Here is a 26,562-nt window from a genome sequence, read left to right as displayed (position 1 = left end):
GCTGCTCTTTGCTTTAGTTGTCTTGAGAGGCTAAGTACATGACCCATCAGGACACACACACTCATTATTCCTGTGGTTTTTAACTGAGCAGTCTTAAACTTAAATTCTAGTTTTCCAAAATTCTAAAGGATCCAGTTTGCTTTGTTTTGTTTCTGTTTCTGTTCGGGAGAACATAGAAATTCTGTTTCAAATTGTGTCTGGACCTTAATAAGAGATTCCAGTTCTGGAATAGTATTTGTGTTGACTAATTAGAGACTTGTGTTTCCTTCTTTTTTTTAATTTTGGGAGATGGGAGGAATTTTAGGATGACCTGATTCTGGATGTGGTTGTCTACAACAGTTTGTCTTATAAAAGATTATTTATCTTGTGCCCCTCTCCCCCACATTTTATTATTAAAAAAAAACCAAGTATACCAAAAAATTGAAGGAATTGGTGAATCTTCTTGTTAATATTTTGCTCTATTTGCTTTATCACAAAACAATCCGTCTAGCTTTCTTTATCTTGTTTTTTCTTTCCACTCAAGAAGAAATGACCTTGCTAATAGTAAAGTGGAGAGAGAGACAGATAGACAGACATGCATAGTGCCTGACACATAGTAAATGTAATAGAGCTGGTTGGCAAGAGAGAGAGTGAATGTGAATGAATGAATAGGACATGCTTCTAGATTTAGGATACAAAGAGGCAATTCCCAGCTAAATCCCTGCCATTAGGGCCTTACTGTTGGGTCAGGAGGTGAGAAACCAAAGAAGGCAGACACTGTGCCAGGTAGCTCACATGAAGCCTTCGGTGAAGGTCAGCATGGTTAGCATGGCTACTGGAGTTCTGGAGTTCAGAAGAGGGAATATGATCCCAGAAGACTGGGGCAGTTGACAAAGCCTTCTTGGAAGAAATGGAGGTGGAAATGGGCCAAGAGGTAGGGCAGAGCCTGAGAACAGAGATGTGGGCACAGGGGCATTCTGAGCCACGGGGAGCCTGAGGCTACCTAAGTATTTGGGAGGAGTGACAGTGTGATAAATAGCCAGTAGCCTGTAAGTGCTTTATTCAGGTGATTGGAGAGTGGACCATCTTCCTTGTAGTGCTCCAAGGCAGGGCCCACTCCTTATTCCCTGAGCACTCCCAGTTACTCCCGCTCCAGGGCTCCGCCTTTGCTGCTCACTCTGCCTGGACTCAGTCCCTCCAGATGTCTGTGTGGCTCCCTCTTCCTTCTGGCCTCTGCTCAGTGAGAACTTCCCTGTTCCCCCTATATAAAATAACAGCTCCTTCTGGCCCACACTAGCCAACTAGCACCCTCTAACATACTTTTTTCTTCTTTCTACTGTGTCCCCAAAGCCTAGTACAGTGCCTGTGATTATATATACATGTATATGTATATATATAGATATAAAGAGTTGGTGCTCAGGAAACAGTTGATGCATGAAGGAACGAACAAATGGGAATTCTGAGGCGTATAGGGCGTTTGGGCAAGAAAATATCTTAAAGGGACCAAACAAGCAGCTAAGAGAAGCTTGAGCTGGGCAGAGAGTCACGAAAATATGTCTTAGGGCCAGTGCCCTTGTGGGGAAGGTTGAGATTTGGGTATGGTTAGCTGACCTGCTTAGAAAAGCTCCCAGGGAATTCATCCTTGACATTTTCTCTTTGAAAAATTCATGCTCCTAAGTGAAGCCTTTGGTGATTCTGATGCCTCTTGTGCTCCTCCTAGGATCCCTGCAGTGGACCATGAGACGGTAATGTCCACTGAGGACCTCTGGGAGCCATGTCAGACGAATCCGCCTCAGGGAGCGATCCAGACCTGGACCCAGACGTGGAGCTGGAGGATGCGGAAGAGGAGGAGGAGGAGGAGGAGGAGGTGGCAGTGGAGGAGCATGGCAGGGATGACGAGGAAGACCTGCTGGATGGTGAGTGACTCTAGTGAGTGACAGAGGTTGCCTTATCTTTATTCTAATAGAATTTTTGCTGAGACAACTTCGTGTTGGCAGTTGGATTTCTTAGGTCATCATCCATCATGAGAAGGCAAAGACTGGAACACAGCAACAATGAACTCATATGCTCTTCCCCAGGAAATAAATTGTTGTTCCTCTATATAAGCCTCACTTTAGTGCTGGAAGGACCTTTAGCATTCACCTTGTCTTTGATGATGTGCAGACTTAGGTCTAAAGATTTGAGACTGGAGCATGCTTGTTCAAGTCATGGAGGGAGTCAGTGGCAGAGTTCCTGTGGTGAGACAAAGTGGTGGTCTGGTGGTCACGGACCCATCAGGTGGCCACAGATAGGTGTGAGGATAACTGTGAGTGGTCTGTGAGTTTCCTAAGTTACATTCACAATTCTGCTTCTGTGAAGATGAGGAAGTTATCTGGCGAGAGATTATTAGATGGGTTCACAACTCCAGAAAGCTTATTGCATCTCCTGCGGTGCTGCTCTGCCTCCCAGCTACTTCAAGTGACTATAAATTGCTCCTACTGTGAGCGAACTGCCCCTCTGTAGCTGGTGGACCCCTTCTGGACTCCTGTTTGGTTTGCTTGGCTCACCCTTCCTTTGTCCCCAACTTGCTGAAGTGGCATTGGACTTTTCCTTTTCATCGTTAGTCTAATGTTAGGTCATCTGGCCAGCCACACAGCTTCTCAATTAATTCTAACCTTTCATGGCATAGGATTTGGTTGTTTGTAAGCTTCCTGTTGACCTAGGAATAAAGTTTTTGTCTTTTTATAACACACCAATATTCAGTTTTATACTTGAACATTGCACTAGATCATCATTGCTTGGATCTTCAGGAGCCTAGGAAGATGCATTCCTGCCATTCTCCAGATTCCAGGAGAATGAGCATGTATCCTCTTCGTTTGCTGATGTTACTGTCTTCAGTTCTCATTCATCCTAACAGCTGCCATATGGTTCAGGGATCAATTTTCTGTCATTTAAACTGTCTAGAGGTCTTTGCCCCATTTCCAGTTTACCTCTGGCAGGAAATTACCATTTCACTCCCCCACACCCACAACAGCATCTTCTGCTATCCACTGCCAGCTTGGTCAGCTGGAGTCTCCCCACAGCTAGTTCTGCAGTTCCCGTCTATAAAGTAGAATGAGTAGAAGTAACAGAAGATAGTGATGTGAGGGTATATCATCAGACTGTCTTGCTTGCCTCTCATGGTTCTTTTTTTTTAATAAATTTATTTATTTTATTTACTTTTGTCTGCATTGGGTCTTTGTTGCTGCGTACGGGCTTTCTCTGGTTGTGGCGAGCGGGGGCTACTCTGCGTTGCGGTGCGTGGGCTTCTCATTGCGGTCGCTTTCTTGTTGTGGAGCACGGACTCTAGGCGCGCGGGCTTCAGTAGTTGTGGCACGCGGGCTCTAGAGAGCAGGCTCAGTAGTTGTGGTGCACGGACTTAGTTGCTCCGCGGCATGTGGGATCTTCCCAGACCAGGGATTGAGCCTGTGTTCCCTGCATTCGCGGGTGGATTCTTAACCACTACGCCACCAGGGAAGTCTGCTACCCTTATTCTTATGGAGTTTGCAAGGAAAAGCCAGATGCCCACTTCTTTTCCTCTGGTATCTTTTTACTTCATTACCTGTGCTGATTTCTCTGCTGTTTTCCTGGTTCTCCAGTAGGGGTACTGTCCCTAGGAAATCACTGTTCTGCTTTCTGCCCTTGATTAGTTTATGTGTTCTAGAATTTTTGTATAAATGGAGCCATATAGTATATTCATTCTCTTTCTCTTTCTGGGAGTCTGACTTCTTTCACTCAGCATAATTATTTTAAGATTCATCCATGTGTGGGACTTCCCTGGTGGCACAGTGGTTAAGAATCCGCCTGCCAACGCAGGGGACACGGGTTCGAGCCCTGGTCCAGGAAGATCCCACATGCCATGGAGCAACTAAGCCCATGCGCCACAACTACTGAGCCTGCGCTCTAGAGCCTGCGAGCCACAACTACTGAGCCCGCGCGCCACAACTACTGAAGCCCGCACGCCTAGAGTCCGTGCTCCGCAACAAGAAAAGCCACCGCAGTGAGAAGCACGCGCACTGCAACGAAGAGTAGCCCCTGCTCGCCACAACTAGAGAAAGCCTGCGAGCAGCAATGAAGGCCCGATGCAGCCAAAAATAAATAAAAATAAATAAATCTATAAAAAAAAAAGATTCATCCACATGTATATATCAATTGTTCATTCGTCTTCATTGCTGAGTAGTATTCTATTGTATAGGTATACCCCAATTTGTTTATCCATTCCCTGGGTTTCTTTTTTTGTGGGGGGGTTTCCTTTTTTTCTTTTGTTTTGTTAATACAAATAAAGCCACTATGAACATTCATGTATAAGCCTTTGTATTGACATGTGTTTTTATTTTGCTTGGATAACAGATTCTGTCATCTCTATTGGCTATCCAAGTCATGGGGGGCAGTGGAATCAGAGCTAAGAATAGAACCTGTTTATGTTTTGCTAGAGACCTCCCCTTAGATGAACCATTAACATTCAGCAAATCAGATTATTCATCTATCCATGAATCCAAGTGACTATTCTCCAGCCCATAGACCACCATTTATTTACAAGACTATCAGAGTAGACTTGGTCACATTCATTATTTGAAATCAAGGTCTTGTTAGAAAGGTACCTAACAGAGTCTATTAGGAGTCAAATGTGCATAAAAAGCTGTGTAGCCCAGTAAGTATTAGTGCCTAAAAGAACGGCAGGTCTCAAAGAGAGCATGGGGCACCAAGAGAACAATACAGTATGTGAGAGTGACAAGGGAAAGGAATGCATTCAGTAATTCAGTAATATTTATTGAGCTTCTCCTCTTTGGCTAGGCATGGGCATGGGCATTGGGAATACAGCAGGGGATAAAAATGCCTCTTCTCATGGGATTTTCATTTTAGTAGGTTGAGACAGATGATAAATAAGTACATAAACAGTATGTCAGAAGGTGTTAAGTGCTGTGAAGAAAGGGGAACTGGGTAAGGTATGAATGTGGGATGATGCTTTTTTATGTCGAATGGTCAAGAAAGACTTTACTTGATTAGGTGACTTTTGAGTTGAGCCATGGAGGAAATAAGGGAGCTAGCCTGGTGGTTGTCTAGAGAAAGAGCATTCCAGGCAGATAGGATAGCAAGAGCAAAGATCCAAAAGCAGGAGCTTTCTTGGTGTATGGAGAAAACAGCAAGGAGCCAGGGTAGCTGAAGCAGAGTGTACCAGGCTGAGGGTGGTAGAAGAGAGGCCATGGGGGTCAGACTGTGTGGGGTCTTATTCTGTGAGGTGGGAGCCATTAGAGGGTTTAAGCAGAGGAAAGATCACACTGGCTGATATGTAAGGAACAGGCTGTGAAGGAGCTGAGGGCAAAAGCAGGCAGGTCAATTAGGAGGATACTGCAAAATTCCAGGCAGGAGGGATGGTGACTTGGTGGAGGTGGTAGAAGTAGTTGGATTCTGGATATGTTTTGAAGATGGAGCCAATAGAATTTGTTAATGAAATAGATATAGATTGCGTCAGAGTAAGAGGGAAGGTAAGGATGGATTCCAAGTTTTTATTGAACAACTTGAAGATGCCATTTTCTACGCTTAGGAAGATTAAGGGAGAGGTACAGATTGGGGACAGAGAGGAGTTCGGTTTTGAAGACATGTTAAGTTTGACATGTCTTATGCCTCCAAGTTGAGATGTCCAGAGGGCAGTTGACTATTAAATTGAAGTTCAGAGGAGAACTCTACATTGGAGGTAAAAAAGTGGGATATATCTGTATATGAATGGTACTTAAATCACAGGACAGGATAAGATTATTCCAGGAATAAGAGAAATTAAAGAGAAGTGGTCTGAACAACTAAGCACTTGGCAGCAGAGGCGGGGAAGGAATGAGGATGATCTAGGAAAGAAAATTGAGAAGAAATGGCCACTGAGGTAATAGGAGACCCAAGAGAAAAGTGTTATGGAAGCCAGGTGGAAAAAAAGAAAATCATTTCAAGGAGGAAGTGATCAACTGTGTTAGTTAAAGGTAACCAATAGTCCTGGTAGTATGAGGACTAAGAATTGACTGTTGGATTTAGCAGTGTGGGGGTCCTTGGTGGCCTTGATCAATTTCAGTGCAATGATAGGGACTCAAACAAGAACAGGTGGAAAACAGGTTTTATCCTTTTAACTTTTTGCCAGTGGGACTGATCAGGTAGGGAGGGAGAAATTGATGGTGCAGGAGAGATTGGGGGCAGTCCATACTGGCTAAAGCCAAGCTGTAACTGTGGTCTGGGAAAGCCTTTGCCTCAGCACTTTAGTGTATGATACAGAGAGGAACACCCCACAAGACAAGGCAACCATCTTCATCTAAATTTTGTGATCTTGGGCAAGTCCTTGAAGAGCCTTTAGGTTCTTTTCCACAAAATGAAAAGTCTGCAACCTGAATTCTAGATCTGTTGTTCTCTTGTTCTGGATGAAGACAGGGAAGAATGGGCATGTTTTTAGGAACAAAAAGGAATCACCAAAACAAAAGGGCTATGAATCAGCTGGGGAAGCAGTTAGACCATGTGACTGAATGCACTAAGACAGGCAAGACAGTGTTAATAGCATTCTATTGCATTTCAGAATTTTGTTCTCAACATAGATGACAAGAAGCATTCCTTAAATTACAGATTCAAGCCAGATCTTTTTTTTTTTTTTTTTTTTGGCCATGCCACACAGCATGCGGGATCTTAGTTCCCGGACCAGGGATCAAACCCATGCCCCCTGCAGTGGAAGTGTGGAGTCCCAACCACTGGACTGCAGGAAGTCCCTCAAGCCAAATCTTTTTCTTTTTATTCTGTATTTCTCTCTTCCTTCTCCTCTTCCCCAGAAACTTGTGTCGCTTTTTCCTGAGACAACTTGAATATATGTTGTTGGACTGATTTTTCAGAATAATGTATGTCAGAGTTTAGGGTGACCTCCGTGTTAGAAATGAAGTAGTGCTGATTTTGATACTTGTTCCTGTCCTCCTTTTCTGTGTGCTAGGGTTAGGGAGACAAAGGGGCAGAGAGTTTGGGTGTGCTGGGGGCAGAAGATTGTTTTATAAACCTGCATCAGAAAAGCATGTCAGACATTGACCCAGTTGTTCAGAGTGACTTTTTTTTTTTTAATACATGTTACATTTTATTTTATTTATTTATCTTTTTTGGCTGCATCGGGTCTTAGTTGCGGCATGTGGGATCTTTGTTGCAGCATGCAGGATCTTTCGTTGCGACGCGCGGGCTCTTAATTGCGATGTGCAGCCCTCTCTCTAGTTGTGGCGCGTGCGCTCCAGAGCACATGGGCTCTGTAGTTTGCAGGATGCAGGCTCTTTATTTGAGGCATGGGGGCTCAGTAGTTGCAGTGCACGGGCTTAGTTGCCCCGTGGCATGTGGGATCTTAGTTCCCCAACCAGGGATCGAACCTGCATCCCCTGCATTGGAAGGTGGATTTTTAATCACTGGACGACCAGGGAAGTCCCCAGAGTGAATTGTAGGGCCTTTAACATTCCTTCCCAACAATCCAGGGAGGGGGAGTATCTGATTGTGGTTTTAATTCGTATTTCCGTAATTACTTAAGATGAGCTCTTTTCCACATGCTTATGATCATTTTCACTTTTGTGAAGTGCCTGAACTCATGTTTTTGACCATTTTTCTTTCTTCCACAAATTTCTTATTGAATTATAGGAATTCTTTATATCTGGATGTGAGTCTTTTTAATACACACACACACACACACACACACACACACACACACACATACACACAGCTTTCCCATTTATATTGCGTGATTTTTCACTCTCTTAGTTGTGTATTTTTTGCAGTTTTATAATCTTTTTTAGATTGTATTTTTGATGATCTGTAGGTGTTTTAATTTTAATGAGGTCAAATTTATCATTTTTTTTCCCTTTATGTTTAGTGCTTTTTGTGCTTTGTTTAAGAAATATTTGTCTACCTCAAGGTCATGAAGATATTCTCCTGTTATCTTCTAGAAGCTTTAATGTTTTACCTTCACATTTAGGTCTAGGATCCATCTGGAATTGATTTTTGTGTGGTGTGAGGTAGGGGTCAAGCTTCATTTCCCCCCCCCACCTCCACCAATATGATTATCTAATTGATCCAGTATTCTGCATTACCTTTTTGTTTTACCCTTTGTTGTAAACAAAGGCACAGTACATATGTGCCTCTGTTTCTGAACTCTATTTTCTTCCCTCATAACTTTCAGCAAAATGGGAGTAGAGGAGAGATTGTTCAGGGTGGTGGCTAGGAGCATGGACTCTGGAGCCAGATCAACCACCTGAGTTCAAATCCTGTCTTTACTACTTATAGCTTTGTGAAACAAGTTTTTTCCTCTGTAAAATGGGAATATTGTAATATCATCTACTTAATAGGGCTGTTTCGGGGACTGAATGGGTAATATTTGTAACATGAATAAATCTAGCTGAAGGATAACAAGCATTGCTGGTGAGCTGGGCCCCAGTGCTTTTGGGAGCAGAGCTAGTGACTAGAGCAGTTTTGGATGGGCTTGGACATGACTGGGCATGGGGTAGGGTCCATATCTAGCAGGGCTCATCACAGACCTGTGCTGGGACTACAGCTATTCCCCAGTTGCTGTGCCTGCCCTGATTTTGGAGTTACCCAGCAACCCTCCTGAAGAGAAGGTTTTTCAGTATTTTTTAAATCTTCTTCTGAAGTCTTCAAATAATCTTTGGTCCAATTTAGAATACAGAAGCAGAATGTGCCAGGTTTGAATGAAGTTCCCTAAACAGCATACCAAGAGAGACAGCAGCAGCTATTAACTTTCTCTCTGCAGCTATATTGACAGGCACTACAGCTTAGCAGTTGGGCACATCCTAAAATAAAAAGGAAGAAACCTAGAGAGGGCTTTCTGGAGGCTAACCTTTAAGCAGAGACCCAAAAGAGAGTATGGGTTAGAATTGTCATTAGAATCTAAAACATAACTGTTAGATGAAGAAATGGGGAAAGACAGACACAGCCTCAGCCAAGGCCTAGAGACCTTGAGAGCACAGTGCTTTTGAGGCTAGAGAGCAGGGAGTGGAGGGTGTGTGGGTGCAGGTGGTTGGAGGGAGGTACTTGCTGGTCAGAAGGAAGGCTGGATACTAGCAATCAGAAAAAGCCTTAAGAATTTTAGATTTTATCCTAAGGGTAGAAGGGACATTTTAAGGTATTTTAGAAGATCCTGGGTGGGTGGAGACTGTGACATGATCAGATTCAGAAAGCTCTCTTTCTGCAGCAAGCAGCGTGGATTGGAGGGGGAGTCATCAGAAGGCGGCAGGGTGACCCTTTGGAGGCTTGTGCCAGAATCCAGACCAGGTAGTACAGTGGTATGGAGAGAAGTAGAGTGGGATATTTAGGTAATTTCTTCAGGCACAGAATTTGTGATTGAGCATGAGGAGATGAGAGGTTTTTTCCTTGATGGTGATCATATATGGTAGAGGTCTATAGAGTTGTTTCCCTGTGGAGTGTAAGGTCCTGGGAGAGCCACTGCTGAATGCTCTTCCAGCTTAGAAATGTTGTACTTACATTCCAGCCACTCTTTTAATCCGGAAGCAGAGATGCAGCGTGCTCTCAGATAGATGCATATTTTCTTTGCATTTTCTGTGGCCCTAAGGAAAAGATTTGTTTTATATCTAATGTGGTCAGTCAGAAAGGGCTTTACCTGTCTTTCTCTGACCAGAATTTACTCTCCAGCCTTTTGCATTCATAGAGTTAACATTTAAGGTTTCAATTAATGAGAAAATTCAGGAGGTCAGTGACATGCAATCGTTTATTATTTTGCCAAGGCATGACTTTAAATGATGCTCTCTGGGGTATGGGAACTGATAATTGAGCCCTGCCCTCCACAGCATCTGCTCCTCAACCTACCTTGTTTTCTGCTCTCAAATCAGAAATTCTTATCCTCAGTAAGAGTCTGAAGGGATCATTTAACTGTTTCAGTTATATGTGAATGCATTTTGTGGAGGAAATTTTTTGCTGGAGGTATCTTTCTTCTCTCTTGCCTCCTGTGCTTTCCCAGAATGATATCCGATGCTCTGCTTGTGAAACCCTAGTCTTTGTGTACAGCCCTTTCTCAACTACTGAATCATTCTGGGAATTGTGTGTGTGTGTATGTATGTGTGTGTTTTGTGCTCGTAGCCTCAGTGCTTCAAAGCATTCATCAGTAGAATGAAAAAATAAACTGAGTTGTGTTGATTTTTTTTCCCCCCCATACAGGTTACTAGCATGCTTTTGTTTGTTCATAGGACCAGTGTTACTGTCTTCTACTCTCTTAGGTTAACAGATACAACAGTAACAAATTTTGGAAGATTATCACCTTAGTGTGTGTACCCAAGTCCTCTCTCAAATAAAAGCAGCAGAATTCGAGCTGTTGGTGTTACTCTTTGCCCATTCCCTCTTAAAAGGGACAGCACTTGTGCCCTCCTAGTTTCCTCTTGCTTGTTGTGGACACCCTTACATGGGCCCCTAGTGAAGTTTGCATGTTTTTCAAAGATTTGTGTGTTATTCTGTGTTTCCATCACCATTTAAAATGGATTTTCAGGTGGGAGAGTATGGGGCTTTACTTGCCTGAGCTCCAGAGGGAAGGGCTACAATCCCCCGAAGCTGCAAGCAGGCTTGTTCTCTTCATTCCTCTCTTAAAATCTTCCCTTTGCGGGTGCAGAGGTCCTGTTAATTCTAGCCTCCTTGAGAGAGGCTGCCAGTTGGAGCCCTCAAGAAGAGCAGGAAGCCCAGCATGGATTGACAGGGCCCTTGAACCAGCTCCAGCCCCGACACCTCTCTCAATCAGTTGCAGCATCCGGTACCACTTTACTCCCTGTAGTGCTGAATGGCAGGTAGTGAAAGCACTAGCTCTTTAGTGATTCTGAAGTTTCCAGGAATAATTTGCTTGAGTTTTTAATCTATTTTTATTTCTCCCATATTTGGATCACTCATACTTTGGGAAACAAGCAAAAAACATTTCATTGCTTCTGTCTTCCCATTCATATCCCTAGCCTATTTCTTTTTTTTAATGGAGATGTAGTTGATTTGCAATATTATATTAGTTTCAGGTATACAACACAGTGACTCAAAAATTTTATAGATTATACTCCATTTATAGTTATTATAAAATATTGGCTATATTTCCTGTACTGTACAATATATTCTTGTAGCTTATTTATTTTATATAAGAGGCTTGTACCTCTTAATCCCCTACCCCTATCTTGCCCCTCCCCTCTTGTCTCTCCCTGCTAGTAACCACTAGTTAGTTCTCTATATCTGTTTTTGTTTCTTTTTTGTTATATTCAGTAGTTTCTTTTATTTTTTAGATTCCACATATAAGTGATAATATACAGTGTTAGTCTTTCTCTGTCTGACTTATTTCACTACGCATGATACCCTCCAGGTGCATCCATGTTGTTGCAAATGGCAAAATTTCATTCTTTTTTATGCCTAGCCCAGTTTTTTTAAAAGATCTGTTTATTTATTTTTAAATTTTTATTTATTTATTTTTATTTTTTGCTGTGTTGGGTCTTTGTTGCTTGTGCGCAGGCTTTCTCTAGTTGCAGCGAGCAAGGGCTACTCTTCGTTGCGGTGCGCGGCTTCTCATTGCGGTGGCTTCTCTTGTTGCAGAGAACGGGCTGTAGGCGCGCAGGCTTTAGTAGTTGTGGTTCGCGGGCTCTAGAGCACAGGCTTAGTAGTTGTGGCACACGGGCTTATTTGCTCCACGGCATGTGGGATCTTCCCGGACCAGGGCTCGAACCTCTGTCCCCTGCATTGGCAGGCAGATTCTTAACCACTGCGCCACCAGGGAAGTCCCCTGGCCCATTTCTTTAAAAAAACCCAACACATTACTAGGGAGTTGAGAGACCCTTGGAGAACTCTTGAGGAAACGGTGACCAGCCTGTTGTCTCTTGAGGCCCTTGGCAGAGTGTAGAAGGAAGGGCTCTCCCCCACAGGAAGCTGGCTGCAGGTTGCCAGATGCCACAGTCACCAGGTGCCTTGGGTAGTGTGTTGTTTCTCAATGAACTGCAGCCATTTCCAGATAGGAGTTGGCTCTTTCTCCACCTTCTGTTCCTTGGGCAGCAGTAAGGTTTCTCTTCCTTAATGTGTGATGATGGCTAGGTGTGGGGTTGCTTGTGGAATTCTGGGGGATGGAAGGAATGGGGGAAATTAAGCTGAGTAGGTGATTGAGCATTCATGTTTGGTATAAAGCCATAGGATGTTAAGGATGATAGTGGATGTTTTCTTATGACTGATGGAATAATAAAGTTGAGTGATTAGAGAAAGCTGGGAAACGCTTCAAGAACCAGCTCAAATTTCTCAAGTAATGATGTCAGTTTTGGCTATTTGTGGTGATGATGTTTTTCATATTTAAGTGTTCATATTTGTAAGTGTTCATATTCTGGATATACTAATCCTTTACTATTTATATTGTTAATAGCATCTAGTCTGTAGCTTATTTCTTAACGTTGCTCACAGTGCTCTTTGTTGTAAAAAAAAATCTGTAATTTCATTGTAGTCAGTTTAAGCAATCTTTCATATTGTTTGATAGTCTTATTTCATGAGTGAAAAAGTGAGAGGACATAGGAAAGGCATATTTTAAAGATTGGGATGTGGTTTTCATCAGCATCTTTGGGTTTAATTTGGATTTTTAAAAATTTTGATTTTGTGAAATTATTCTAGACATTACCTTGTCTGTAAGATTTTAGTAAAGCCAAGTATTCACTTTACATTTTCTCTCATTTCTTTATATCTTATTCCGAAATTAAACTAGAATCCTTCAACGTTTCAGCCTTAGTCTGTCTTCTTTCCTTTGCTCAGAAGTTCCTACTTTGTGGCTGATTTGCTGAGAACTTGGTAATTCTTGCCTGTGGTTGCAGAGATGGCCAAAAATCTTCATCATCATGCTGAGCAGAGTCAAAATTAAATCTGTCTGCAGCAGAGGGCTAGAATTTCAGATGGGCTGAAAAGAGGTGTAGTTGTGTTTACAAATGACTGTTTCTTTAGTATTTTGGCCTTGATTGTGCTATAAGCAGTGGTTCTCTACAGGGATTGATTTTGCCCCCAAGGAGACCTTTGGCAATGTATAGAGACATTTTTGGTTGTCACAACTGGGAAGATGCTACTAGAATCTAGTAGATGGGGGGGTGGGGGGTGGGATGCTGCTGAACACCCTACTATGTACAGGAGAGCCTCCGACAACAAAGGATTACCCAATCCCAAATGTCCGCAGTGCCAAGATTGAGAACCCCTGTGCAGTCTTGGTATCTTTTACAGATGATTTGCAGTTGTTCCCCAGCCCTGTGAGAGCTAAGTGGAAAGCCTGGCCGTTTCTTTTCTTCATGTCTTAGGTTGTTTCATGAGTTAGTGAGAGTGGTATCGGTCCCCTTGCTCTCAGATCTCACTTTAAAAGATGTGTTTAATTTGGAATCCTGTAGTGCCTTTTAGCATTAATGCTGTGAAGAGTTATTTCTTCCCAAGGAGCAACTATGATGAGAATTTTTTTCCCTCTCAAACTGGCTTCTATGACTATTTTGAAGGTGAATCACATTTTGGTTTGGGTGAGTTTTTAACTTTTTAAGGCTTATTGGCAAATATATTGGCTTGTCATGACATATATTGAGTCAGGGAAAGCTCAGTCCACAGAGAACATCAATATGCACTCATAAATGCTGACATATTGAAGATATTGAACATAAACATACTGAATAGGAACTGGTATACTTCAGTGGATTTTTTATTCATATGTGTTTTTCTCTAGTGACAGTTTTTTTAATAAAAACAAGCTCATCTTGAAAAATTCAACGTATATTTATTGAGCATCTGTTAGGCAGCTGGCATTTTTTTAGGCTTGAGGTATCCCTCAAAGAGGGATGAGATGGACAGAATCCCTGCCCTCAAGGAGCTATAGTCTAAAAGGAGAGACAGGTAAGTGTTGGATCAAGTTCCTAAAATAACTTCAGATCTTGATAAGAACCTTGTAAATAATAAAGAAAGGGAATAAGCCCCAGGGGTTGGGAGGAAGGGCCTGTTTTAGCCAGTGTGTTGGTTGTGGCAGTGGTGGTAAGGCTCTCTGAGGATGTAGCATTTATGCTTCAAAGAATCAACTTTTGGTTTTGCTTTTGCTCTTTCAAGTATGTTTTCCTCTGCTTTTTATTGTTTTCTTCCTACTACTTTCTTTGGGTTTGGTTTCCTGTTCTTTTTCTAATTTTTTGAAAAGAAAATTTATTTACATCATTGATTTTCACTCTCTGTTTTTTTTGTTTTTGTTTTTTTTGCTGCCCTTTGCCACATGTGGGATCTTAGTTCCCCGAACAGGGATTAAACCTGTGCCCACTGTACTGGGAGCGCAGAGTCTTAATCTCTGGACCACTCTCTGTTACTTTTTGACATTAATTTAAGGCTATGAATTTCTATTTAAGAATAACTTAGCAATATCACACAATTTTAAAAAATCAACTTTATTATATAATTTACATAAAGTAAAGTTCACATCTTTTACCTGTGCAGGTCGATGATTGTTGACAAATGTATGTACCCATGTTATCATCACCCTAATCAAGATATAGAAAATATCCATTTTCCCAGAAAGTTCTCTCATGCCCCTTTGTAGTCAATTTTCCAGGCAACCACTGAACTAATTTCTGTCATTATAGGTTAGCTTTGCCTGTTCTAGAATTTTATATAAATGGAATTATACAATACATATTCTTTTGTCTTTGGCCGCTTGCTCAGCCTAATGTCTGTGAGATTCATATGTATTGTTGCATATGATCATAGTTTGTTATTTTTTATTGCTGAGTAGTATTCCAATTGCATGAATATATTACCCCTTGTTTATACATTCATCTGTTGATGGACATTTAATCTTATGAATGAACCTGCTTTGAACATTCCTGTAAAGTTGATTTTTTAAAAAAATTAGAGATATGTTTTCATTTATTTTATTTTTATTTATTTAATTTTTTTGGCTGCATCAGGTCTTCGTCACTGTGCACGGGCTTCTCTCTAGTTGTGACATGCAGGCTTCTCTCTAGTTGTGTGCGGGCTCCAGGGCACGTGAGCTCTGTAGTTGTGGTGCACAGGGTCCAGAGCGCTCTCTCGTTGAGGCGCGCAAGCTCAGTAGTTGTGGCATGTGAGCTTAGTTGCCTCGCGGCATGTGGGATCTTAGTTCCCCAACCAGGGATCGAACCCACGTCCCCTGCATTGGAAGGTGGATTCTTTACCGCTGGACCACCAGGGAAGTCCCTGTTTTCATTTCTTTTAGATAAAATATCTATAAGTGAATTACTGGGTCATATGGTAGGTGTATGTTTAACTTTATAAAAAACTGCCAAAATGTTTTCCAACATGACTGTACCTCTTCACACTCCTGTCAGTAGTACATGAGAGTTCCAGGTGCCCCACATCCTTGCCAGCACTTGATATGGCCAGTCTTAGGAATTTTAGCCATTCTAAGTGGGTGTCCAGTGGTATCTGATTATAGTTTAAATTTGCATTTCCCTAATTATATTGAGCACCTTTTCATGTGTTCATTGGCCATTTGTATATCTCTTTTTCTGAGGTATCTGTTCCTCCCCTTTTGCTCTTTATTGGGTTGCTTGTTGTCCTTTTAATGAATTGTGGTTTTGAAAAATATATTCTAGATACAAGTCTTTCATCAGATATATGTTCTGCTGTTTTCTACAAGACTGTGACTTGACTTTTTATTTAGTTATAATTGACATAAAATATATTATTTTCAGGTGTACAACAGCGATTTGATTTTTTTTTTTTTTTTTTTTTTTTTTTGGCTGCGTTGGGTCTTCGTTGCTGTGCGTGCGCTTTCTCTAGTTGTGACAAGCGGGGGCTACTCTTCGTTTTGGTGCGCAGGCTTCTCATTGCGATGGCTTCTCTTGTGGTGGAGCACGGGCTCTAGGCACGCGGGCTTCAGTAGTTGTGACACGTGGGCTCAGTAGTTGTGGCTCGCGGGCTTTAGAGCACAGGCTCAGTAGTTGTCGCGCACGGGCTTAGTTGCTCCGTGGCATGTGAGATCTTCCCTGACCAGGGCTTGAACCTGTGTCCCCTGCATTGGCAGACGGATTCTTAACCACTGCACCACCAGGGAAGCCCCAGCAATTTGATATTTTTATACATTATGAAATAATCACCACAATGAGACCAGCTACCATCCATCACCATATAAAATTGTTACAATATTATTGACTACATTCCCTGTGTGTACATTACATCCCCCTGACTTATTTATTTTATAGCTGGAAGTTTGTACCTCTTAATCCCCTTCGCCTATTTCCTCTGTCTCTGCATACCCCCTCTTGACAACCACCAGTTTGTTCTCTGTATCTATGAGTCTGTTTCTGTTTCATTTTGTTTGTTCCTTTGTTTTGTTTTTTAGATTCCACATACAAGTGAAATATGGTATTTGTTTTTCTCTGACTTATTTCACTTATACTCGCCAGGTTGATCCATGTTGCAACAAATGGCAAGATTTCATTCTTTTGTATGGTTGCGCACCATTCTCCCCCTCTGGAATCTTGTCCCTTCAACTCCTGGTTGTCTCAGCATCTCTTCAGTGCCTTCAGAAGAGTTTTGTTGTTATTGTTGTTTGTTTGTTTAAATTTGCTAACATATTCCTAGCTGTTCTGGGTGCCTCCTTTGGTTTGCCTCAAGCTATTCCGTCTGAGCTGGAAGCAGAAGCACCAAGCCAACATTAAAAAAAAAAAAAAAAGTGTGTGTGTGTTTTTTTGAGATATAATTCACCACTTTAAAGTGTACAATTCAGTGGTTTTTAGTATATTCACAAGGTTGTGCAACCATCTCTACTTTCTAATATCAGAACATCCTCACCACCCCAAAAAGAAACCCTGTTACGTGTAAGCAGACACTCCTGTTATCCTCTCCCTCAGTCCTTGGCAACCACTGTCCTACTTTCTGTCTATATAGATGTACCTGTTCTGTGCATTTCTGTAAATGGAATCATATAATATGCGGCCTTTTTTGTCTAACTTTAACTTAGCATAATAACTAAGTCAACTCTGCGTGTGTGGTAAAATATGTGTAACATAAAATTTAGCATTGTAGCTATTTTTAAGTGTACAATACTGTGGCATTAAGTACATTCACATTGTTGTTGCAACCATCACCACTGTCTATCACCAAAACGTTTTCATCATCCCATTCTGAAACTCTGTACCCATTAAACAATTACTCCCCATTCCCTTCTCCCCCAGCCCTTGGGAACCTTGGGAACCACGATTCTACATTCTGTCTCTATGATTTTAACTACCGTTAAGTACCTCATGTAAGTGGAGTCATGTAGTATTTGTCTTTTTGTGACTGGCTTATTTCACTTAACATAATGTCCTGATTTATCCATGTGGTAGCATGTGTCAGAATTTCCTTCCTTTTGTAAGGCTGAATAATATTCCATTGTATGTATATATCACATTTTGCTTGTCCTTTCCTCTGTCCGTGGATACTTGGGCTGCTATGAACGTGAATGTATAAATATTTCTTTGAGACCCTGCTTTCAGTTCTTTTGAGTGTATATATAGAAGTGGAATGGCTAGATCATATGGTAATTCTATGTTTAATTTTTTGAGGAATTGCCATACTGTTTTCCACAGCAGCTGTACCATTTTACATTCCCACCAACAGTGCACAAGGGTTCTAATTTCTCCGCCTCCTTGCTAACACTTGTTTTTTTAATAGTAGCTATCCTAATGGGTGTGAGATGGTATGTTATTGTAGTTTTGATTTACATTTCACTAATGATTAGTGGTGTCGAACATCTTGTCATGTGCTTTTTGGCCATTTGTATATCTTCTTTGGGGAAATGACTGTTCATATCCTTTGCCCATTTTTTAATCAGTTTTTTTTTTTATTATTGAGTTTTTGGAGGTCTCTTTATGTTCTGGGTGTTAATCCCTTAATAAATATATGATTTGCAAATTCTATGTGTTGCCTTTTCACTCTGTTCATAGTGTCTTTTTTTTTTTTTTAATTTATTTAATTTTGGCTGCGTTGGGTCTTCATGCTGCGCAGGCTTTCTCTAGTTGCGGCGAGTGGGGGCTACTCTTCGTTGCGGTGCGCGGGCTTCTCATTGCAGTGGCTTCTCTTGTTGCAGAGCAAGGGCTCTAGGTGCACGGGCTTCAGTAGATGTGGCTTGCAGGCTCTAGAGTGAAGGCTCAGTGGTTGTGGCACATGGGCTTAATTGCTCCGTGGCATGTGGGATCTTTCCGGACCAGGGCTCGAACCTGGCAGGCGGATTCTTAACTACTGCGCCACCAGAGAAGCCCTGTTCATAGTGTCTTTTGATGCGCAAAATTTTAAAGTTTTCATGAAGTCCAGTTTGTTTGTTTGTTTGTTTCTCTTTTATTGCCTGTGCCTTTGGTGTCATATCTAAGAAATCATTGCCAAATCCAATGTTCTGAAGTTTTCCCCCTATGTTTTTCTTCTAAGAGTTTCATAGTTTTAGGCTTTACAGTTAGGTCTTTGATGCATTTTGAGTTAATTTTTGTATAAGGTAAGGGTCCAGTTTCATTTTTCTGCATGTGGATATCCAGCGTCCTGGTACCATTTGGCAAAGTAACTGCCCTTTTCCTATTGAATGGTATTGGCAGTTTTGTTGAAAATCATTTCGGCCATATATGTGAGAGTTTATTTCTGGGCTCTATTTGATTGCATTGGTCTATATATCTCTATTTTATGCCAGTATCACACTGTTTTGATTACTGTAGCTTTGTTGCAAGTTTTGAAATCAGGAATTGTGAGTCCGCCAACTTTGTTCGTTTTCAGGATTGTTTCTGCCTGTTTTTGTAAATAAAGTTTTACTGGAACAGAGCTGTACTCATTCACTCATTTGTTTATGTATGGTTGCTTTTGAGCTACAACAGCAAAGTTGAGTAGTTGCAACAGAGACCTTATGGCCCACAAAATCTAAAGTATTTACTCTCTGACTCTTTATAGAAAAAGCTTGCCAATCCCTGAACATTAATACTCTTTGCTCATTTCCCCAGCTGTAGTGGATTATACCACAGATATGTAAATCAAAAGGAAAAATAGTTTGTACAAGGGTGCTTATGCCAGTATAGATGTGAATGAAAAATAAAAAACAGCCCAAATGCCCAGCTGCAGGGGAATGACAAAATATTCTGTGATATGCTGTTAGCTTGCCATTAAAATGACATGTGGACTATATCAAAGAAATATTTATATATAAAACAAGTGACTAAAAGTAGAACACAAAATGATGTGTATTCGTTGATTACCAGTATAAAATAAATGTATATTAACAAATGTGGAAAAGTTGAGACCTAAATAGTTTAGAGGTTAGTGCCTGTTACATTTTATTTTCCATTGAAACTTCTAAAGTTAAAAAAACTGTAAATTTTTTATTCTGGAAAATCTCAAACATAATAAAAAAATAGAGACATAGTTTTAAAAAATGTAAAATGAACCTTGTGTTCCCAGTACTCTTTTCAGTCATTATAAATACAGGGCTAGTCTTGTTTCATCTGTTCCCCCACAATCTTGGGTTATTTGGAAGTACTAGTTCCTTGTAAGATTTTATCTATAAAAACTTAAGAGTGTATTTAATCTGTTCTCTAATATATAAAGTCCCTAAAAAACAAACACACAAACAAAATGAAACAAACACCATACCTTTATCATACCTAATTTTTTAAAATCAATAATTCCTTATATCATAAAATATCCAGATAATCTCTGATTATCTTTAAAAAATATTTTTACTGTTAATTTATTAAAATCCCTACTAGGTCTACATTTAGTTGATTTGTCTTTTAAATCTCTTTAACATTTAAGCTTTTTAAGTACAGCTAAGATATAACCTACCTCTTTTTCGTTTTCTTTTTTTCCTTGCAACTTATTTATAGAAGAAAAGGATTCACTTGTTCTGTAGTTTCGCACATTTCTAGACTTTGCTGATTGTATCCCTATGGTTTTGTTTATCAAGTTTAACATAGTCCTTTGTTCCCTGTATTTTTGCAAACTGGGAATGAGATATCAAGGTGTGTTCAGATTCAGGTTCAGTGTTTTGACACACATACATCATAGGTTGTGGTGCACATATTCTACCACATCACGTCAGGAGGTACATGGTAAGACTTGGAATCCACTGATCTTTGTTTATACAGATGAGATTGAGGAGGAAGAAGAAATGGAATAGCTGGAGAAAGGGCCCTGGAAGTGTTTGTACCTTATACCCTAATGAATGAAATGTAGGTATTTTTTTTTCAAAGCTACTCATTTGCCTATCATATTTGTTGTGATGGTGTTCATAACTTGTTCCTGAGAAGCTTATGTAAGTGTTCATAGGTGTTTATATAACTCTGGTGATCACTGCTCACAGCTGGCTTGCATGAGGGAGAAAGCTCAGAGGTATCTACCACCAGGTCTGATTCCATGATCCTGAACTTGGGTGGCAGTAGTCACTGACTTTTGAAGCATGCAGACACTAATTTTCCTTTGTCAAAGCACATGTCTCTACCTCCTTGTTGAATCTTTAATCTTTTTTCCTCAGTGACTTTTGGTGGATTATACTCCAGAATTTTGGGGTGGGCTATTTTTTGAAAGTTAAATTAATTATTTCGATTAGGTTGTAAATTCACATGGTTCAATATTCAGAAGGTACAAAAGAGCACAGTGAAAAGTTGACTGAAAATTTTGACTTAGGGAAATAACAGTTGTATTATTAAGAATAGTTTAAGATGTGGTGTACATTATAATGTTACGTAGAAACCAGAAACTTCACAATAAGCATTATGAAGCGGTAATGAAACACTTGTAAAACACTGACTTACATGACAACAAATTTTAAATATTAGCACATCCGTAAACTAAAGCCCCTTTAACAAGCAAATAGTAGTTGTTGAACACAGAAGCTAAGGATTCATTCAAAGAATGCTAGGTGGTAAGGAGCTGATTTAGACCTGTATCCTGTGTATAAAGGAAAGGGGAAACCTGTGTCTGAACTCAGTGTGCATGAGAATTGTATATACTGTTTGATCATTTAAAAATTACTTCTGTGCTTGGCTACATTCAACCCATGCCAGACAGAAATTCACAGCCAAGCCTCACAAGTTGGAATGTCTGATAGTGAATTTGTGACATTCAAAGACTATCAGGTTTTGTTCTTCCTCCTCCCAGGAACAGCCCACTCTGCAAGGCAGAAACCAGAAGAAATAAATACAATAGTTGGCAACAAGTTCCCACTGCCCAACAGATCAAGTTCAAACCCTTTGGACCGACATTCAAGGCCTGCCGTCTATACTCTGACTCTGTTCTGCCTACTCTGTAGCCTTGCCTCCAGCTGTTCCTCCAAGTGGTTACTCAATAAATTTGCTTGTGAAATAGAAACAAAACAAAAGGCCTTAAGGCCAGGAGAGCATCAAAGGTCATTATCTAACCAGGTCAAGGGACCCAGCAAAACACCAAGTTGAAGTGTGCCAACACAGCCCTGAGCCTGCTGTCTAGCCATCTATTCCTTTGGGAGGAAAAATTTGATGGCTCCCAATTAGGAGGGAAGAATTCAGGGCTGTGAGTTAGGAGGAAGGTGACAATAGTACTATATGACAGTGCTATGGAAGTATTAGCTCTTTGGAGGAGTGGGAGGCCTGAAGGAATGATAGTCTTTAAGGAAAACCAAGAGTTGCTGAGCTTTCCTCCTGTAGGGCTTCAGATGGAAATGCGAGAGGACTGTTTAAGGAGGGTAGTGAATTTGGGAAGACAACTAGCCAGACTTGCAGTTCTACTTTGGAGCTTCTCTTTTAGTTCTCATGTCTGACTGGACACAGGAGCGATGGCACCTTGTCTCCTCAGCAGGTGGAACATGTCCATGAGCCAAGGCCACTTAACCACCCTGGACTCTGCTGTCTTTAGGAGGCCTTTTTATAAAATGCCTGCTGTGGACCTAGTGGTAACGGAGAGGGGATTGTGATGTTTTAACCTCTTGCTCCTGTTAATGATATTGCAGTGTCCCGTCGTAAACATTCTTTGGTGCCTCCCTTGACCATTTCCCGTTTGCTGTTCAAAAAGCAAAGGTTATGGGGCTTCCCTGGTGGTGCAGTGGTTTGGAGTCTGCCTGCCAATGCAGGGGACACGGGTTCGTGCCCTGGTCTGGGAAGATCCCACATGCCGCAGAGCAGCTGGGCCCGTGAGCCGCAATTACTGAGCCTGCGCGTCTGGAGCCTGTGCTCCGCAACAAGAGAGGCCGCGATAGTGAGAGGCCCGCGCACCGCGATGAAGAGTGGCCCCCGCTTGCCACAACTAGAGAGAGCCCTCGCACAGAAATGAAGACCCAACACAGCCATAAAAAAATAAAAATAAATTAAAAAAAAAAAAGCAAAGGTTATCTACCTGAAATCTTTAGTGGTCTCTCCGTGTAAGAGTCAAGAAAGTTGCTTCCAGTGCTGCTTCAAGGGAGTGAATCAACCTGGGCATTCACATGTGAGTGTGTGTGCGTGCATGCGCACAGGTCCACACCCACCATCTCCCTCCACCCACAGTTTTTACAATGGCCACATTAGCTTCCCCTCCCTACCCAAACACCAGGCAATGGGATATAGAATGCTAGGAATAAAAGGCCTTGGAATTAGTCCTCCCTGGGACAGGGATTGACTTCTGTGCCAGCATCCAAGAAACTTGGTCTATACCTCTGGTCTGTACCTAAGTATTCCTTGGACAAGGGGCTCCTGGGAAGAGACAGGGAAGTGGTTGTTGGGTTGGAAGGCCACTTGTGCTGCTATTTTGCTTAGTTCATTTTAGCCAATATTGAACTGCATGTACTTTCCTAACCATTCCACCTTGTTTAGAGTCTCTATTCCTTTTGCTTATGCTCCTCTATCTGTCTAGAATGTTCTTTTTTTCCTTCCTTTTCTAGCTGGTGCCTACCCATTCTGTTAGATTAAACCCAAGTCTCACCTTTCCCAAGGAAGCGCCCCCATAACCAGTGATAGGCAAGGCTAGATTAAGTGTCCTTTCCCCAAGTGTTATTGCTATTAGGCATTCCACTGTATACGTATACACATGTTTCCCCACGTGGACCATTCCATTGTGCTTTGGCACAGGGCCTGGTACATAGCAGATGCTCAAATGTATGTTAGGCTAAACTAAAAGCAGGGGATGGGAGAGGGAACAGTGTCTGGTTTGCGGCAGTCTCAAGTGGAAAGGTTTAGAATGTGGAGGGGTGTGTGTGTGTGTGTGTGTGTGTGTGTAAGAAACACTCATTTTGTAACAACCAAATGCTGTTTTCATATGTCATTTCTGCTTCTCCCTTTGCTTTCTTATTGATCTTTGATTAAGATATATAATTGAAGTTTGAGTTCTCCATACAAATGAATACTGCTACCTGGCACAGCTGACCAAGCTCCAGAGCTTTGTGTACTCCCAGACTGTTGAATGTGGTTGTGGGAGTATGGAGTTTGGCAGACCAGGGTTTAAAGAATAATATTTTCCATGAGAGAGCTATTTACATCCTCATTTACACATGTGGGAACTATGGCTCAGAGAAGTTGAACCCATGAACATAGAGCTAATAAGTGACAAAGCCAGGATTCAACACCAGGATTGCCTGACTACAAAGCTTATTCTCATAACTGTCTGCTCCTGTTTTCCTGCTTATTTCCTGTATACCCATAGGCAAGTCTTTTTATCTTTTTAGGGCTTCAGTTTATCATATTTATTTATTTTTAAAATTTATTTATTTATTTTTGGCTGCTTTGGGTCTTCGTTGGTGCGCACAGGCTTTCTCTAGTTGCGACGAGCGGGGCTACTCTTCGTTGTGGTGCGTGGGCTTCTCATTGCGGTGGCTTCTCTTGTTGCGGAGCATGGCCTCTAGGCGCACGGGCTTTAGTAGTTGTGGCACGCGGGCTTCAGTAGTTGTGGTGCATGGGCTTAGTTGCTCCACGGCATGTGGGATCTTCCTGGACCAGGGCTTGAACCCATGTCCCCTGTATTGGCAGGCAGATTCTTAACCACTGAGCCACCAGGGAAGTCCCAGTTTATCATATTTAGAATGAAGGGAGCAAAACTCACCTTGTAGAGTTACTGTAGGAAAGAAAGAAGAAAAGAAACCAAACCCATTCTTTGTACCTGGAATAGTGGTAGTCATAGTAAAAGCAGCAGCTGTTTTATACAATGTTTACTGTGTGCCGGGCATTGTCTTAGCGCTTTACCTAGGCTATCTCATATAATCATCACCACAACCCTCTGAGGCTGAGGAATAACACTACACTTGTTATTCCCTTTTTATAATTGAGGAACAGAAAGGTTATAATAAGGGGTAGAGTTGGTGTTCACACCCCAGCAGTCTGGCTTCAGTGTCTATACTGAACCCCTATGCTCTGTTATCTCTTGGGAAACATTAGTTTCCAACTCCATGCTGTTCTAGAATCTGGCATTAATATGAAAGAGACCATAGGGAACCCAGAATGGTAACAGGGCCAGGAGGGGCTACACCGAGCCACGGAAGGTGAGCAGTAACAGAATGTCTGGGACACTCATGATTCTCTGACTCAGCCACTGACTGGTGAGACGGCCCTTTGGTATTTTTTGGTGGTTGAGTGCATAGGATGATGACCCATGGTAAGTCTTTTTTTCAGCTTGGGGACATCAGCTTACTGGTTCACTCATTGAGGTCTGTGGCAGCCCTGGCCTCCCTTTACCAAAGTCTACAGGGTTGCATGTTTCTTCTTGAGTCCATGCTGACATGTTTTTTTAAATGTTGAATATATAAATGAGGGAGAAGGGACAAATCTCCCTTACAGAAAAATTCCAGATAATAAATGTAGATGGAAAGAGGGAAATAGAAAACCACCATTAGAACACCACAGTAATAATTGCTCTAGGTAAGATCCACTGATGAATGTTAAAATTAGTGGATGAAACTTTTAAGGATATTTGTGTTCTGAAAGCCTCAAAGTACCCCCCACAAACATTTTTTTGTATGTGGTTTTAATATATGTCCAGAAATTCTTTGATGCCCCTCCCTCCAGGAAATGGAGCTTAATTCTCTTCCCCCTGAATGTGGGCCAGGCTTAGTGATTGGCCTCTTAAGAATAAAATATGGAAAGGGAAACATAGTAATTTTACAGTGGAGAAATCTGGCAGACACCACTTAAAGGTTAATGTCACCAGTAATAAGTCATGTTGATATCATGTACCCTGATAAGATGTGATGAGAAGAGCACTTCACCTCTGTGGTATTCTTTCCTAAAAGTCATAACCCCAATCTAATCATCAGACAAACCCAAATTGGGGGACAGTCTATAAAACACCTGACCAGTACTCTTCAAAAAAGTATCAAGGTTGTGAGTTCCCTGGTGGTACAGTGGTTTGGACTTGGCGCTCTCACTGCCAGGGCCTGGGTTCTAACTCAGAGAACTAAGATCGCACAAGTCCCTTGGTACGGACAAAAAAAAAAAAAAAAAAAATCAATGTCATGAAAGACAAGAATAGGCTGAGAAACTGCTGCAGTTTAGGGAAGACTAAAAAGACATGAAAGCTAAATGCAATATGGTATCCTAGATAGGATCCTATAACAGAAAAAGACATTAGTGGAAAACTGGTAAATCCAAAATAACGAACAAAAATAATACCACCAAAAAACAAAACTTCCTGAGCCCTTCCTGCCTGAGAGCCAAGTGGCATGGACTAGAGCACCTCAGTTTCAGCATTTCTGTTCTTATTTTGAATTCCTCTTACCTTTGGGAAAGACCTTTTGGTTGTGTAGTGCTTGTATCTGGGAGGCTGTGGCAGACTTGGGGACAGGTCTTTGTGATTGTCAAAGCCTGCCCATCCAGCGAACAGAATGCAGCTCAGCAAATGAGGAGAGGGATGTGCACATGGACCCCAGTTCTTACTGGTGGTTGATACCACAAATGACATTCCCTCTGTCAGGAATTTCTTCCCCTTTTTCCCCTGTCTCCAAGGCAATAATACCATTAGACATTCTGTTCATCTTTTAAGTTCTCACTTACATTTTACCTCCCATATATAATTCCTTGTGTGATCATCCCATGAAATAGTACCTTTCATATTCCTGTGACCCTAACACAATTATTCTTGGTTTAGCTAATTACCTCTGGCTGAAAAATGGTACCTTAAACTTTGAAGGTCTTTAGGTCAGTTTCCCTGCCCCTCCTTTGGTATTTAGCACACCTTGCCTTATTATGTCTAGAAAACAAACTCCTTGAAGGGAAGGAATTTAGAAATATTCCTTGAAGCATCTAGGACAGTGCTTGCCATGTTGTAATCCCTCATTAAATGGTTGGCAAATTGAATGAACCCTTTAATACACTGAAGGGAGGAGTGGTCTCCCTGTTGGCAGTTGAGACTTGCTTAGAGTCATACAAATGAGTGTGAGCTGTATTGGGAACTCAGTTGTCCCTTTCTGAGTAGTCTGAGACCATGACACTTCCTCACTCCGATCATAGTGCTAAATTATATCAAGAGTGATGGCTATCATTTGTTGTGAGCCTACTCTGGGGGCCAGGCCTGTAGCCAGAGCTACAATAGCTCTGCAGTGTGGACATTACTATACTCATTTTATAGATAAGTCCATTGAGGTTCGGAGAGATGTAACTTGCCTTATTAGATCAC

The 26,562-nt window shown here is 41.5% G+C and overlaps 1 protein-coding gene across 4 annotated transcripts in view; it reads left to right on the top strand.

Annotated features, from left to right (window-relative positions):
• The window catches only part of RAD54L2 (RAD54 like 2), an 86,662-nt gene that overhangs the window by 35,700 nt on the left and 24,400 nt on the right, over window positions 1-26,562 (top strand). For all 4 annotated transcript variants that reach the window (XM_068558764.1, XM_068558765.1, XM_068558762.1 and 1 more), the window contains one exon: window positions 1,700-1,895. In XM_068558764.1, the coding sequence (XP_068414865.1) occupies window positions 1,754-1,895 (142 nt within the window). In that variant the 5' untranslated portion in view covers window positions 1,700-1,753. The remainder of the gene's footprint in view (window positions 1-1,699; window positions 1,896-26,562) is intronic.

The sequence above is a fragment of the Eschrichtius robustus genome, chromosome 12 (assembly GCF_028021215.1).
Source record: "Eschrichtius robustus isolate mEscRob2 chromosome 12, mEscRob2.pri, whole genome shotgun sequence".
Taxonomy (NCBI): Eukaryota; Metazoa; Chordata; class Mammalia; order Artiodactyla; family Eschrichtiidae; genus Eschrichtius; species Eschrichtius robustus.
The sequence above is the reverse complement of the archived record's forward strand: the minus strand, read 5'-3'. Positions and strand labels throughout refer to the sequence as shown.